Source organism: Clavelina lepadiformis, chromosome 9, assembly GCF_947623445.1.
Source record: "Clavelina lepadiformis chromosome 9, kaClaLepa1.1, whole genome shotgun sequence".
NCBI classification, from domain to species: domain Eukaryota; kingdom Metazoa; phylum Chordata; class Ascidiacea; order Aplousobranchia; family Clavelinidae; genus Clavelina; species Clavelina lepadiformis.
The window spans coordinates 15,197,189-15,212,737 of record NC_135248.1 but is presented as its reverse complement, the minus strand read 5'-3'; the positions used below and the strand labels follow the sequence as shown (position 1 = coordinate 15,212,737).

The following is a 15,549-nucleotide window of genomic DNA, read 5'->3' as shown; positions in this document are numbered from 1 at the left end:
CATGGTTTACTACGAGCTCACACAGAGCGTACACGACTGGTAGTGTTAAATATACGATTGGTAGACGTTGATTCTTTGATGCGAGGAGGAATTGAGAAAGACCTAACAACACGTAATGTCCAAATTGCCGAAACTGTGCAAGGACAAGCAAGCCACTAAATCAACTTTTGCAAGCTAAATTGTCTGCACCCAGCATAAGACTTATATACTCACTAACCACCTAGTTTTTAGTTTGTTTTACTTCCTGTGCACAAGTAAGCATCGCTATTTTTGTGGTATACAAAGTTATTAAAAAATGGTGAAAGGTATAGAAGGTGAAAGTACCATAAAAAAGGTTGAAGGGCACTGGGCTTTGGGGAATACAAAGTTCTTAGAAAATAGTGAAAGAAGAACCACAGAAAAAGAGCACTGAGCTAGACTCAAAAGTAAACTGTATGCACGCATACTGCACATGACAAAGCGTAATTAACTTTTTTCAAACATTCATTATAAGCTATAACCACACCACCGCATTGAAAGCTCATCACGAGACAAATGGGACCGATTTTTAACGACAATTTTCCTATTTCCATGAGTAAACGGCCTTAGATAAACCAAGCCGGCATGGATAAATGATCAACTGCACTTAATTCAATATCGTTTACTTTGATTCTTAAGATCGCCGACCTCATGGAAACAGGATTCGAGCAGACACTGAATAGAGTCGTCAGCCAGTGGTCCTACACCTAGGTACAGTATAGGTGGCGAAATGAGTGAGCTTGGGTAAATGGAACAGATATAACAAGGTCTGCGGTTAACTCCTCCGCGGCGCATTCACAAGCCGCAGTGTTTGCCACTCTCCATTTGTGAGAAGACAACCGACGCTAGTGGGCGTCATGCAGCACGATCTTTAGGTGAGACGTTGTAAAAAATCAGAAAAAAAGTTCAATTAAGAAAAGCAGAATAATAAAAAACGTTTAAGTGGAAGAGAAGCAGTGTATGTAGATGGCGCACCAGAGCAGGGTGGCGGGTGTTGATCATTCTTTGTTCTCCAGTACAAGGAGGTCAACCTATGCGCAACTTTCGAGGTTAATAGTAGTTATTTGTGACGTTTGCCATGAGTCAGTAAATCATTAACTCAATGATTGTCATCATACACTATCGTGTAAAGCGTATTAAGTGCAATGTATGGCCACAAACAAATCGCACAAACATTCAAATGCATCAGGATGAGTGGGACCAGTGTTGCCAGCCAGAAAAGTGAAAGTTGTTCTGACGGAGTAGTTTGAAGCTGAGTAAATGTGTTGATTTTTCCAGGAGCTGTCTTCGTTGTCTTGTCACCAGATTGATCGTGTTGATTCTAAAATAAAAACTAGGCAAAGTTAAAACAAAATCAACTTTGCTGAAATGATTTCACATTTCACACATTTCAAATTCATCATTCACATCACATTTCACGAAAATCCATAAAAACAAGGAAAATATTGAAGACTTCACAACATAGACTTCTTAATTACGTCTTAGGTTTGTGATGATTTACGGACAGTGCCGGATTTACCAATAGGCTTCGCAGTCTGAAGCCAAGGGCCTCAAAGTCCAGGGGCCTCGAAATTCAATTTCGAAGTTTGGGATTGATGCCGCTTTAATTGCTTTGGAGAACCTTACGACTTATTTTTAGGGCAGGGGTTCGTCTTTTGGGCATTTTGACACCTTTGGTATACCATTTTGTACCAAAGACATCCCAAAATTAAGAACATGCAAATAGTGTCTTGTTTTTTTTGTTTTTTTTAGGAACATTGGTTGCTTTGCACACACAGTCGAATCTGACTTCAAAAAAAAAATAAGGGACCTCACAAATGGAATAGCCTAGGGCCTCTCATGGTCTAAATCCGGCCCTGTTTACGGACATCATATAACCAAGATAACTCTTATTACGTGAAAAATTCTCAACGATTCTCGACAAAGTGGAACCCAAAATCGTTTTTGAAAAACCGCAAAAAATATAAAACCTCCAAAAGCGGTCGAAAACGCAGAAAATGTTTAACTTGTTATGATATGGATTGAAAAAAAATGCGTCACAAAACCTGAACACGTTTCAATCATAACAACATAGGAGGCGCGGAGCAAAAGCTGGGCCAACACGCAATAAAACGTGCGACGCAGAGAAGAATATCGAGGCACGAAGTGAGATTATTTGACTTATTAAGGTCCAGGCTCGCCCATGTCTGCCGTCTCTTCGCTGGCAGCTACCGGTTGAATTTCACAGAAAGACAACCAAGATACCAATTAGGTTTTCACGCAATCAAACCATATTTGTATCTGGCTTCGTACGAAAGCAGCGCATAGTACGTAATAGATCGGAGGAGACGCAACACCTTTGCTGGATATCCACAGATGGATATCATCTTTATGTTTCAAACAAAATTTATATAATGTTAATAACAAGAAATACTACGTTATAAAATGGACAAAAAAATTTAACAAATTTTAATTGGAAACACTGCCGAAGCTGCTAACCAAATGCAATGCAAATGCAACCAAACGTGGAGATGGTTAAAGGTCAAAGCAAATCTATTTATTACAATTATTGGCATAATCTACACAATAATACACGATTTTTGGCCACGGTTATTTTAATTCTTAATTAAAATCGACCTTGTAAAATATTAGTCAAAAACTTTTTATTTTCATTCATTCGTTTTGCGAAGAAAGTGTTGATCGTATAAGACGAAATTTTACAAAAAGGCAAAAATTAACTTGATATCGACGAATGACTAAAATGAGCGATAAACCCTGAAAATATGAGAGAAAATTAAAGTTTGTTGGCAAACGTGACCATGTTGACGCCGGAGGGCACAATGGCCCGAGATGAAAGCATCAAAGTGCCATTATATTTCCAAACATATTCAACGGAGTTTATGTCATAACAAACCGCCCTGATTCGCATTAGTTACGCTTTCAAATCGTTCCTCTTTGGGTTCTCTTTCGCATTTTTAAACTGGGGCACGACTTGTAAATGCTGTAATCTTATATCGGGTAAATATAAGAAAAGATATATTTGTTAAATGAAGCGACGATCCACCGGCACGCATCCCCCTTATTAATCAAACGGCCTTTATTCTGTCACAATGGCATACAGACCCTGCGCATATGATATCATAATAAGGTCTTCATGTGGTCTGAGTCAACGAAAATTCAGTCAAGACGAGAAGTTTACGATTTCGGCAGCTGCTCGCCACAAAGAACCCGGTAAATTATGATTTATGGGGACAACGTTGAGGAAAATAATATAAGGAAGATTTAAGAAGCCATCATCGACGAAAAACGCCAACAAACCGACATAACACAGCATATCCGTAACATAACTGCATATATATGTATATCCGCATGCATACTTGATGAAGACACTGATGATGCTGTTTAGAGGCGATATTTGTAAGAACCACGTTAAATAAATGAGTTGGAAGGTTCGTGAATTACAACTGCGTTTATTGAGTATATTATCCTACATGTCCGGTCGTCAACTACTATAGAATGGAAGATTTTAGTTATGAAATATGCAATAGAATGCGCAATAACTCAGCTAAGATGAAGCAAATAATAATAAGTTGGTCGCAGAGTACGCGAGGAAGTCCAGGAAGCCGTTGATGTTTTCATAACTTGAAAACATTTCCAGAAATGTAGATTTATTATTGAAAGCGCGCCAAAAGTTATGACGTCATTGAAGTAACTTTAAGTCCAATGTTGTAAGTTAAAGACAATTGACGCAATAAACAATGAGCATTGAAATGTGCAACACTTCGCACTAAATACGTTTTGTCCTTACAGAGTTCAATCGCTTTGATCGATTACTTAAACGTTAAACGGACGATAAAAAATCGCAAAATCCGGCAATAATTCGAGACCAACCGAGCTCTAAACCCTTAACAATTTTGAAACAAAGCGAGAACGTTTTTTCCGACATGACCCGCGCGACAATGCATCGCGCTTGCCTCGATCAGACGAGTTTGGTCGAGCGAGGTGTCTAGTCTAATGATGGATTGCAACAAGACAGAATTGGCAGGCACCGCTCTAGCAGTTTCTCACCACTTCAATGACCTGGCGTCTGATTCGAGGTTTAGCTGAAACATTGTTCGGCATTTGATGATGTCTGACAGGTTGAATGCAGTCATGCCAACTATTTGCGACACATCTGACGTGATTGATTGATTTATGAGCTTTTATACGGGTTTCAATTTGCATGCAAAAGTGTAACTCACGAAGAATTACCGGGAAAGCTTTCTTCTTTCTTGTAAATATCTTATCTCGGAAGCGCAAATGCGTCATAAATAAGCAGAAAACAACATCGTCTATTCGGAAAATAACAACAGAACCTGCTTATATTAAAACATATGTCTGGTACTTGGCGTAATAATTAGACCAACTCGGGTTAGAGAATTGGTAACTAGGTCTTCTGGGACAGCATCGCCGCTGATTGCAAACAGATATTGCATAGTTAAGCATAATCAGCTTTGTCGTGGGCAGAGCATAAAACTTTGAGACCACAGAGCAGTTGTACGGTAGAAGTTTCTAGACGTCGTTGACCAAACTTGGCGAAGTTAAGAGCAGCGTTAAACAGAAGTTACGTCACAACCCGGTGATCTTTGAGTTGAATCAACGACAAACCAACGAACAAGGGTAAACCCAAAAAATGCGGTGAAATTTGTAAAATTGACAGAATTTTCACATTTTTTATCGCGCGACTTGTCCCCTTAAAATTTTCCCTGTAATTTTGTTATCATTGTTACGAGTGCGGAAATTTTTCGGATAAATGTGTGGAAGATCCCCGCAATTTACTTCATACCGAAGTGTCGTTCTGTGTCTTCTACATTAAACAGTATCAGAACCTCAAGTCATCCCCACATAGCCAACAACTTACTTGTTTGCTTTAAAAACGCTCAAAGCGCGGCTGCATGAGAAAGACAGCGGCTCATTAGTTACGTCAACAACACAACAAAGGCGACGATACCGTGAGCGCAGACAGCTGAGAGTAGACACGATCTACGCCTGCTGTCTTTCGTGCAAGTGAAGTTGGTTACTGAAACATTTCCAGCATTTTAAACTTGAAAGATGAAATGTTGTTTAAAGTTAGGGATCGTATGACATCTTGTCTACGCGTTGTTTTCAACATTTGCATATGCAATGATGGCAAAGGCAGATATGAACAGGAAATTTTTTAACTGAAACATGTGGTTGTAGTCATACAGGTGGTAAGTTGAGTAATAATGCTTGTTAGTTGAAAGTAATTTAGAATGAGAACTGCTTCAAACGTGGAGCGCAAAAGCGACTGATCTTATTTCAACGTCAAAGTGCTCCGAAACAAAATGGCGGCAACGTAGAAGGAATTTGACAATCTGATTGATGAGTTAACAAGCATCGTTGCTTTATCGTCTCCACCAACCATTTCTCCACACGTACAGGTTGTAAACTATATAGTAGCACACTTGCTTCCACCGCTGCCGTATGCATATTAAGTCGTCAAATCTGACAGGCTCTTGTTGTAACGTACTAAGTGACTCGTTAGAAGCAAGCAAGCCGGCAATGACCTTTCGCGAAAGTGGCTTCATTAACTCGCAGCCTTCATTGGCCGAATGCTTCAACTCTATTCCAAGTCGAAATATGGCGAGAGATGTTTGCAGGAAATCGTCAATAAACTCTCTCGTCGCGCCGAAAGATACTTTCCATTTTCAAGCGAAAACAAGCCAAGAACATGGCATGGAAGCTGCCAACAATGCATTGCAACTGCAAAGTTCTATTACGGTAAAACTACCGGCAAACAAATTTTCTACCCCACCGGGAGTAACGTCTCCACTGCCCCCGAAACTAACTTTCACAAACCCGCCGATATCATTAATTTCTTCCGGGGTAAGTGCCAGCATCGACGCAAGATATGAGAGCGGTGAAGGCTTTTACAGCGGCAGTACGTGGACCGGAAGCTACGCACATAAAACTGAAGAAAACTTCGTCGCCAGCGGATATGATGTGAACAGCCCGTATAAGGGAATGGAGGGACATATTTCAGATTCATACAATTCGTGCTACAGTGGAGAGTACCCATACAGCGTACACCTTTACCCACAAAATATAGGGTTCGGGCGCCCCCATAAAGAGCAGGGTAAGCTACGTACTGCCTCGTGTTTCCCAGCACCACAGGGTGCAACACTTCCCCATAACCTCAATGTTAACCCATCAACAGTGTTTCCCCACAACACTTGCCACTACCAACAACCTGGCCAGGATTTTCACAACTATCCTTGGATGAGCGAGAAAAAAATGACGAAAAAATCGTCCGATGTAAAACGTGAGTACAAATATATCATTACACGTCATAATTACCTAATAAGTGTACTTTCACACACATAAAAAACTTACTATTATGTTAAAAACGTTTCCTAAATTTTTTATAGTGGGTTGATTGCCACAAGCAAGTTAACATGTTATCAAATGTTTTGAGAATGTTTGCAAAATTTGATTGATTGCTTGACATGGTTGTCGTTGAAGAAATGTAATAGTTGTTAGAGCGACAATCAGATAAAGAGTCAAGTTGCTGTTTATCGGTCATTACTTTCAACATATCTTTGCTTTTATGTCAAAAAGATAAAACTTGGAGATTATCTTTAAAAACTAGACTTCACCAAGCCCACTTGTAGTTGTTGGCATAAGCAATACAGAAGGGAGATGTAGTCCAAGTGCTGGTTATCACAACCACTCTTCGTCCGTACATGCTTCTTAAATCAAACAATTCATCGCTACTTCAGCAAACTCTAAAACATGTTGGCAATAATGTGGACAAAAAGCTTCTGCAGCTTGTTTTTTCCTCGCTGACAGTCGCTGGTTTTGTATTTCAATGCATTTTAAAAAGTCGTCGCCATGTCATGTAGAAATGGGGGGGAAAGGTGGGTAATTCTTTGAACGTGCGAAGCCCCATCAATCATTCAAATCTTTACCTGTCAAGCTTGTTTACTTTTGCGCAAAAAGGTCTCATTGCGTGGTAACAAAGTGGCTTGCTCACAGACCAATATAACCGTTTTAAAGCCACCTATGGTCACGGTATTAGGCCATGACAATTGTCGATGGAATGATTTCCAGAATGCTGACGAGTGTAGAATGGTTAGGAACAAACCGGAATCTTTGAATGACAAAAGGAACGCGTTAATTGCTTCACGCGTGGCGTTCATTGAATGTTGGTGCAGCATAAAACAACAAAATTTGCTTCGGATGTCTCAGCACATAAACCTTCAAGTTGATGATTATTTCCTGGAAGCCAGGCTGAGTACACCCTAAAAAAGTGTATTAAAGTATATTAAGATTGGACAAGATCGTACCAAGTCCTTGCCTGGCACCGGCAAATATTTCCAGGCAGATTAAATCGTAATTTCTTTAAAATTTATAACCGTGAAATCGAAGTAATGGGAAGTCCGCTCTAGATGGGCGCTTCCGCTCAAATTAAAACAAGAGCGCGCTTGATCAGAATTTTCCTCAACTCAAGATGACCTTATGCAAGGCTCGCTTTACGTTATAAGCGACGTTGGGGTAAAGTTCATTGTTATACTGACATCAATGCACGTATTGAAGATACCTGTAGTTAATATCACGACTAGGTTTTTGTTGAAAATTGCAGACGATGGAAATGTTAGACACCGCCCTCTTAGTCTTCTAGCGCACGTGATGAGACCAATTCGCCGTTACCTTCACTTCGAATCTCAATAATATGAAACTTTTTGTGTAGTTTTTAGAGGTTTTAAATATATTGTGCCCGAGTGCAAAATGCTTCCCTCTGAGTAACAAACTGACGGGACGCTTCACTGACTTTGCACCTTGTTTGCGCCACTTGAAAATTTTACTGAATTAACGTTATATGCGCCGCTACGGTCTTGCGTTGGAACCAACTCCAGCAACGTAGAATGAAACTGGGTGATATTCTTTTAAACGGAATGTAAAAACCTTTCGGTCACGACCGCCAAAAATTTATTCAAACACGAGTTAACATCGATTAATCCAATCCCGTGCTAAAGGTCACAGCTGACGACTTTGCTGAAAGCGACATGGAATAAAACACTACAAAATTGAAATTATTGTCATTGAATCATTGAATACAACATTAGATGTGTTGCAATAATAAGGGTTTAAATTCAACAAGTATTTCATTTTCTGCAAGTTTTTTGCGCAAAATGCCTGGACAACGACTCAGGCAATGACACCAATACCTTCATTTTAGCTCAGACGGCGACAAAGCGATTGTTTAGATATATTTGAACAAAAGAGAATATGATAATGACGTGTGAATGGCAATATTTATGACGCTCATCTTCAATTGAATGGTTAACCCAATCACAACAATATAGATCAGTATTTTGCTTTCTGACAAAAAGCTGTGAAGCAACCAACAAAAGCGCAAAGTGTGGACTTACAACGCTCATATCTGCTGTAGTTGTTAATATTCACTGTGGGTCGCATTAAAGCGAACGAACCTTGATCAAAATACCACATAATCCGCATTGCGCCATTAAACAATGTGTTTGCGGACACGGCACCAACACTCCTTCGACAAAGAAAAACACAGAAATTATGTCGCTACCGTTCAACTCGAACAAGCTGGTTAGGCTGTTAAACAAACATTGTGAGGGGTTTAGTGCATGCTGCGGTCGCGTGGTCGAAAGAGAAGCGGCGGTAACATTACAGCTCTCCGGATTAGCTCGGATTAAGCCCCGTTTAATCGGATAAACCGGATTGGATTCCATTGTTTATTCAATCACCATGAGCAAGTCAAACCCCAGAGAGAAATGTTTTATACGCCGGAATCCGCATCGCCCTGTACCGCTGTTACAAGTGAACTTTTCTCGGCATAATCTCGCAGACAAAGAAATTAACCTTATTAAGATGAGATTAAAATGGCGTTTAGGGGGCTGAACCATGAGACCCAGACCACAAAATTGAAACTTGAAGACTTGTTCCAAGTGTGGACGAAACACAGATGTTATATAACATATCTTCATATAATCTTATTGAAAAGGTTTACAGGTCGTTCCAAACCTATGACGACAAAACCCAGGACGACCCAATCAACGTCTGAGGTTTGAATAGTCCTTAAGTTGAAATATCCCGAGTTAAAATGTCCGTTGCTTGAATCGACCACATTGAAGCGTTGAAGCAGATTGGGAACAGCAAAAAGCGGCAAATCAGTGGTGGCAAATAATTTGCACAACGATTGATGCTAGCATGACGAAAGCACAACGTAGGATGACGTCCGAAAGAAAATGCCGCGCCCAACACAACTGGTTTAACCTGAATAATAGAATTCAAAACTTCAACCACAATACTGACCCCCTTTGGGTTTAGCTTGACATTTATTCCAAGGTATTGTAAAAGGGTTTAAGAGACGACTATCAGCAAAATTTGACAAATAGTCTTCAATAAAATTATGTTGCAATGGATTGTGTGTTAACCATATGCTCGTATGATGGTTCCTTGAACGTGGTAACGCCAGTTTTCTTATACCATTTAACACCGTGTCATGCTTTAGCGCCAGTATCGAAGAACATTTTATAATAATCATTGTTTTACCTCGTGCTACAGGCCAGCAAGTGAGACCAACGTCAAGACGATTAAGAACAGCCTACACCAACACGCAGCTGCTGGAGCTGGAGAAGGAATTCCACTACAACAAGTATCTTTGCAGGCCGCGAAGGATCGAAATTGCCAACTTACTTGACCTAACAGAACGGTAATAATTTGTTTTTGACTTGGGTTATTTCACTGCCACGATACCGACATTAACTGTGAAACATATTTGCAAAGTAGAACCCCAGTTACCAACCACCCCGGTACCACAGTCACATAACATACTGTCTGGAACGCCTTCTACTTTATTACAATGCACGGCATTCTATTTCACTAACGCATTTCACTATTTATTTACACTATACTATACACTATTTCACTAACACTAACACATAACGCATCACTAACGCATAACACTAACCCCTCGACTATTTGACAACGGTACCGTGAGTGGTCGACTTACCGGTGTTCTACAGTTCAATTTGGTTTAAGTTGGTAGTTAAAGTGGAATTATGAGAAGATTTGGTTTTGTTTCAGGCAGGTGAAAGTTTGGTTTCAGAATCGTCGCATGAAGGAAAAGCGGCAGCAGCAACAGCCGAGTAAGGAGAGGAACAGCTCAGACGCGTCATCTAGCGACGAAAAAAATTCCAACAACTTTGTTGAAAGCGACGAAAGCTGCGACGAAACTCGCACAAATAAAAAGAATCTTTTTAAATCATCGTCTTGTAAAGACGCGGAGAAATGCAAGAAGCGGAAAACCGATTTAGAAGACTTAAACGAATGCGAAACAGAAGGACTGGGCCAGTGTTCCGATTCCGTTTCAGAAAGTTTTCAGCATAAAAGCGGAGAACGGGATAAAATTACTTCTCTGGCCAGAATCGGAGTGTCCGAAGGTTCAATATTATCCGCAGATCCTGAGCCTGATAACAATGAATTTCGTTCCAAACAAACCTGGGATGGTCGCACATCAGCGGGCGCGCATAACATTACGAGATCGGCCAAACGCATGAATGGGTACCGGGATAAAACCCTCCAATCGCCGCCAACAGATACAAATCATCCGCCATCTTACTTTCAAACCAACGGCAAAAGATCTCCTTCTGGATACAATCCTGTGCCGGGTGCAGAAAATTCACGTCTTGCATCGAAGATAGTAACAACGCTCCCTCCCGCACTTTCTGATCAGATTCAACCCAAAAGAAGTTTGAGCGATAACTTTTCGATGCCAACACACAGTCAGCAGGAAAGCCAGGTCTTTACAACTTCTCCAATCTGCACGCAGTTCGACTCCTTTGCTCCCTCTAGTGAACATGAACCGATCCGTTCGCATCTACCAGACGGTGCCATTGTTGGGGAGGAAATGTCTGAAAACAATGAATTCTTATCTCCTGAAGCAAAATACGGTACAAGAAGAATTTCCTACGACGAATTTTCAAACCAGGACTCGTCAAATTATACAAGTAGCTGCAGCATAATCAGAAGAAATACTTTCCACGAAACATTCCCCACGAACTACGACTACGACCAGAGATGGTGTTATACAAGAAACGCGGCAGGAAACTTACAAAACACCGATCAGCATCAACAGCCCGTCTCCGCTATCTATGCCAAGATAAGCCCAACAATTCCACAGTCTGAGATGATGAGCTCACAACGCCATCTGACGGACGCTGAACTTGCTAATGAAATGATGTGGCGCCAAAATCAGCACAGGAATGGTAGAGCGTTTGGGCTTGAGCAAACTACAGGATTGCTGCGAAACGCTCAGAGGATTTTAGACTCCTGATCGTAAAGCACTTACCGTATTTGCGTATACCCTTTATTGTGTTTATTCATTATTTTAATTATATTTATCGCACGTTTTTCTTAGTTGATCACCAAAACTATTAACTATCTCTTATGCTGTTGTCAACTACTCAATAATAAACCGAATAAACAAGTATAGTTGAAGGCTCAATGATATAATAGTTAGTTTGATGAATGATTATGATGACCTCAATGCTAGTAAGACCACATACATAATCAATTCCTCACACAAGTTACAAATATCATACATCTACACCAGATTGAACAGACTGAGTTAAAAATGGGTAATTGCAAAGTGCTGGTATACAGCAACTAAAACCATGCCATCAATTGTGAGCAAATAGTGAGATCATGAGATCAAAGGCGTGGGGTTTAAATGAGGTCACAGATAGATAAGCATGATATGATATGAAATGAAACTTACCTAAATACAAAGCTAAACATCTCGAAGGCGTTTAGTACAAATTTTTCATTTAATGATTGTGTCTAAATGTCCAAACTCTTGATTTGAAAGTGATCGTCATCATTTCCCATTATCATATCATATCATATCATATCATTATCACATTAACTTAAACCAGCCTGAGCAAAAGTAGAAAGCAAGCAGATGCACAGAATGGAAATTAATCTTAAACTCAAAACTACCTGAGTGTGATCTCTCCATTCACCATTAAAACCTCCTTAGACAAAGACCCAGCTGTTGCACCAGTATGTGTGGAGATAACTTTGTATTTCACATAAAAACACAAAATTGTGAAACAAGATGTTTTATTGTAAATTACAGACATAACGAATTCATCACCTACACATTTTGTCAGCCAACGCCAGCAACTACATCACATAATTCCCACAAACAAGGCCAGATAATGTTTGAATGTATGAAGTATGTGATTAAAGTTTGTTACCAATTTTCATAGTCATAAGAAAGTTAATGAAACTATCAGATGCCAATCAGTAAATTATTTTATACACAAGATTTAGTTTATAGTAAAATTATTATAAATATTGGGCTGATACCTTGCCAAGTCCTTTCTAAACCGAGCTTCTTTCTCAATGGCTCCCTATCTTCATTCTTTGTGACATCACTATCAACATAATAAACAAAGCACTTTTGGTTTGGGTAAAACGCAGTTCTGGATAAACCTGGGATAACAAGCAAGAGTTCAACAAAACAGAAAAAAGTTGTAGCAACCAGCGAATTGAATCAAATCAAGCAGATGACTTCGGATTAAATATTGACCCAGTGTTTTGTGTTTATTCCATTATGTTAATAAGTTATAAGCAAGAAATGTGACTGCATAGACCTTTTGTGTTAATTGACATGGTTTGTGTACTAAGTATGAAGGAGTAAAACCATAATAATGCAACTGATTTCAGTCAAAAGCAAAAAAGCATAAACCTTTCCACTATTGCCAGCAATCAACAACCCACAATTATTGGCATCAGCCACCTCTGCATTCATAGTCAAGTTCACAAAATTCAGCAAAAAATCAGTTGCTGTGTAATTTATGGTTTCAAAAATCATTGCATAATGACTCATGTTTAAACACACCACACATGATATGCGGGTTCTACGTATGCATGGTGCAGCATTCGACCCAATGCAAAACCTCTCACAACCAGTGTATTTTGTTTACGAGACTGCGTCGAAATTACATTTGTGGCCATTTTTCTTTCAAAAAGTGTTGCTCACTTTAAGTTATTGACAGGAAAAACTTCAGCTTAACTTCTGTTAGCAAGTTTCAGGCTATGGAGCAGTAACTTATTTGTAAATGCAAATTTTTGTGTGGGTCTTGCCTTTATTGCAATAAAATTGTAACATTTTCAAGGTTATAAAAACCTCAACACCAAATATTCATTTCCACTGCAAACAACCTGGCGCTAGCAAAAATCGTTTTTCACACAAGACATATAGTTATTAAATAAACTTGCAAAACTGTGCTACAGAAAACAATGAGCTTATCTAATTTTGTGTCTGTTATGGCCAGTACAATAAATTAAAATGCCTGCATGCTTTTTCATATCATATCATTATTTAATTGTGGTTTTACAATATATACCCAGATGATTATGAATAACATGATCAAGATTCGTAAAATGTGCTTGCCACTAAACCATCATGGTGAAATGATATTTTCTTCAAATAAGTTTAGAAACCTTTATTTAGCTGATTACTGCACATTGCAAGGGATTCTTTCAGGCTTATTTTACGGTTTCATCAACAACGCTCATTTCATTTATCGATATCCATGAACATGTGTTTGAGATTTGTCAACAGATTTTAAATGTATATTAAGAAATAGTCTAGTTTTACTGCAAAACTTGTCTCAGGACGCTTCTCATTAATTCAATTCTCAATCTCTGATCTAGGTGTTAGTAAATCATGCAAAAAAATTGTTTTTCTAGTCATAGTCAAACCATGAAAAGGGCATTCTTTTTTAGTAGAATATTGAGAGTGACACAGTGACGCAAGTAGGAGTGGGACCACGAGTATCCTTCTTTTTTAGAGTTACCCGTTTGTCTCTTTTTGCAGAAACAACCATAACTGGGCATCTGCTCCTGAAAAAAGAGTAGCACTTACACTCATCAATGAAAACAGAACATTGCTCGTGCTTTCGCTCTTCTATACAGAAAAAGAACGCACTCATGCTCATGCGTTTTTAACAATTAAAAAATATTTTAATTCTGGCTCATTTTTAGAGCCAACCGCATTTGTATCTTGCAAATTTACAAAATGTGTGTTTAATTGTAGTTGCTAATCATTTTATGTTTGTTGCAAATGTTAGGAAATTTCATGGAATCCCATGTTTAAAAGTTTTGTTTTGGTCACACATGATTGCACACTTGCCACAAATGATTAACAGGCAAGTCAAGTATTAAGAATATCCTAAATTTGTAGATGACGACTTCCAACTATTTAATATTCTTCATTTTCAAAGCATATATCGGTTAAATAAGTTGTAAAAATAACAGCAAAATGAAGCAAGTGATATGAGCATATGATGAAAACTGGACTGCTCTGTGTAAGTCTCTCATCATCTTATCAGTCCCGACTGGAAAGTACGCTAGTTTTCAACGAAAACTCGATTGATTGCGTGCATTGTAGCCTAAGTTATTTGTTTAGTTATTGTAAATTGGTGTGAAGATGAAAAAGTTGGGCGTGCATGATGATGAATCTCGTGCATGCAGATACCACACTTTCCACTATGGGTTACCAGCCTCGTTGACCATTGTCATCAGCTTAAAAAACAACGCGTTTACATCGAACCACCATCACATGGTTCTGACATGCTTAGTGTTGAGCATTGTATTGTTTATTATTTACCACCGACTTTACTGAGAGAAAATTTAAAAGTGTGTACACTTTAGATTTATTAGCCCGGTCTAGGCTAATAAATGTAACCCTTCATATTTTGTAACAAGTAATTCTTTTTGGAATATATTACGTTTTATAGGAGCAAACAATTCCATTTATGGTAAGGCTGCCACTATTTCACCAGAAAAAATTGTGCGTTCGAAGCTATTTCTTGTTAGCCTAACTTATTCCAAGCAAATTTTATAACATACTGACCTAAACCTAAACTAAGTCAAGCTTTTATTCTAAATCTAGCTCAAATAAAAGGTTAAATAACTGATATCAATTTTTTGCTCAGCGTTTCTCCTAATATAATCGTCTACTTTTAACAGCAAGATGCAGGACTCACATACAACCTAAACTGCAGAGTTTAGCACAGACTGATTTATGTTGCGTCTGAACATTTCTGCGCTCCCCATCTTGTCATTTTTGGTTGTTTGGCGCACCCAAGATCTTGCTGAAAACGGCCAAATACTGCAGTTAGGCGTGCTGTGAAATAGTCACAGTAAAATCAAAAACTGACAAACACAATGAAGACTTCTCCGAGTAACAAAATTGGGGTTTTCCCTAAACAAAGGTTGCAGTTTGTTGTCATAAACATCTTGTGAAAGCACCGCAATAAATCGTTTTGGCATGAAGATTTTTATCGTAAAATAATAGATTACAATTTTCTTAAACTTAAACATAAACACTCATTATTTTTCATGTAACTTTAGGTTTAAATTTGTTTTTTGTTACTAAAACAAAATCTTTTTCGGTATAATTAACAAGTAGGGTACTGGATCGACCTTGCCCAAGAGCAATATAAA

General features: G+C 38.8%; 1 protein-coding gene and 1 long non-coding RNA gene across 3 annotated transcripts; one reads left to right on the top strand and one right to left on the bottom strand.

Moving 5' to 3' along the window:
• Positions 1-5,197: 5,197 nt before the first annotated feature.
• On the top strand, positions 5,198-11,529 carry LOC143470070 (uncharacterized). 2 transcript variants are annotated; one of them, XM_076967955.1, is made up of 4 exons: positions 5,198-6,133; positions 6,215-6,319; positions 9,595-9,742; positions 10,117-11,529. In XM_076967955.1, exons 1-4 carry the CDS (start codon positions 5,482-5,484, stop codon positions 11,363-11,365), a joined length of 2,154 nt encoding a protein of 717 aa, XP_076824070.1. In that variant the 5' UTR covers positions 5,198-5,481; the 3' UTR covers positions 11,366-11,529. The 2 variants fall into 2 exon arrangements, with proteins under 2 accessions (XP_076824070.1, XP_076824069.1); XM_076967954.1 differs by having other exon boundaries at positions 5,199-6,319.
• On the bottom strand, positions 8,004-14,557 carry LOC143470103 (uncharacterized). The gene is made up of 4 exons (XR_013119296.1): positions 12,403-14,557; positions 12,031-12,109; positions 9,583-9,731; positions 8,004-9,303 (listed from the first exon to the last, which is right to left on the bottom strand). It is a non-coding gene; the product is annotated as an uncharacterized LOC143470103 (long non-coding RNA).
• Positions 14,558-15,549: the final 992 nt, after the last annotated feature.

Excerpts from the sequence above, each read along its gene's own strand:
- LOC143470070 (XM_076967954.1), top strand. The coding sequence starts at position 5,482 with ATGCATATTAAGTCGTCAAATCTGACAGGCTCTTGTTGTAACGTACTA. Across the intron at positions 6,320-9,594 it reads AAAATCGTCCGATGTAAAAC|GCCAGCAAGTGAGACCAACG; the intron begins GTGAGTACAAAT and ends CTCGTGCTACAG. Across the intron at positions 9,743-10,116 it reads TTACTTGACCTAACAGAACG|GCAGGTGAAAGTTTGGTTTC; the intron begins GTAATAATTTGT and ends GTTTTGTTTCAG.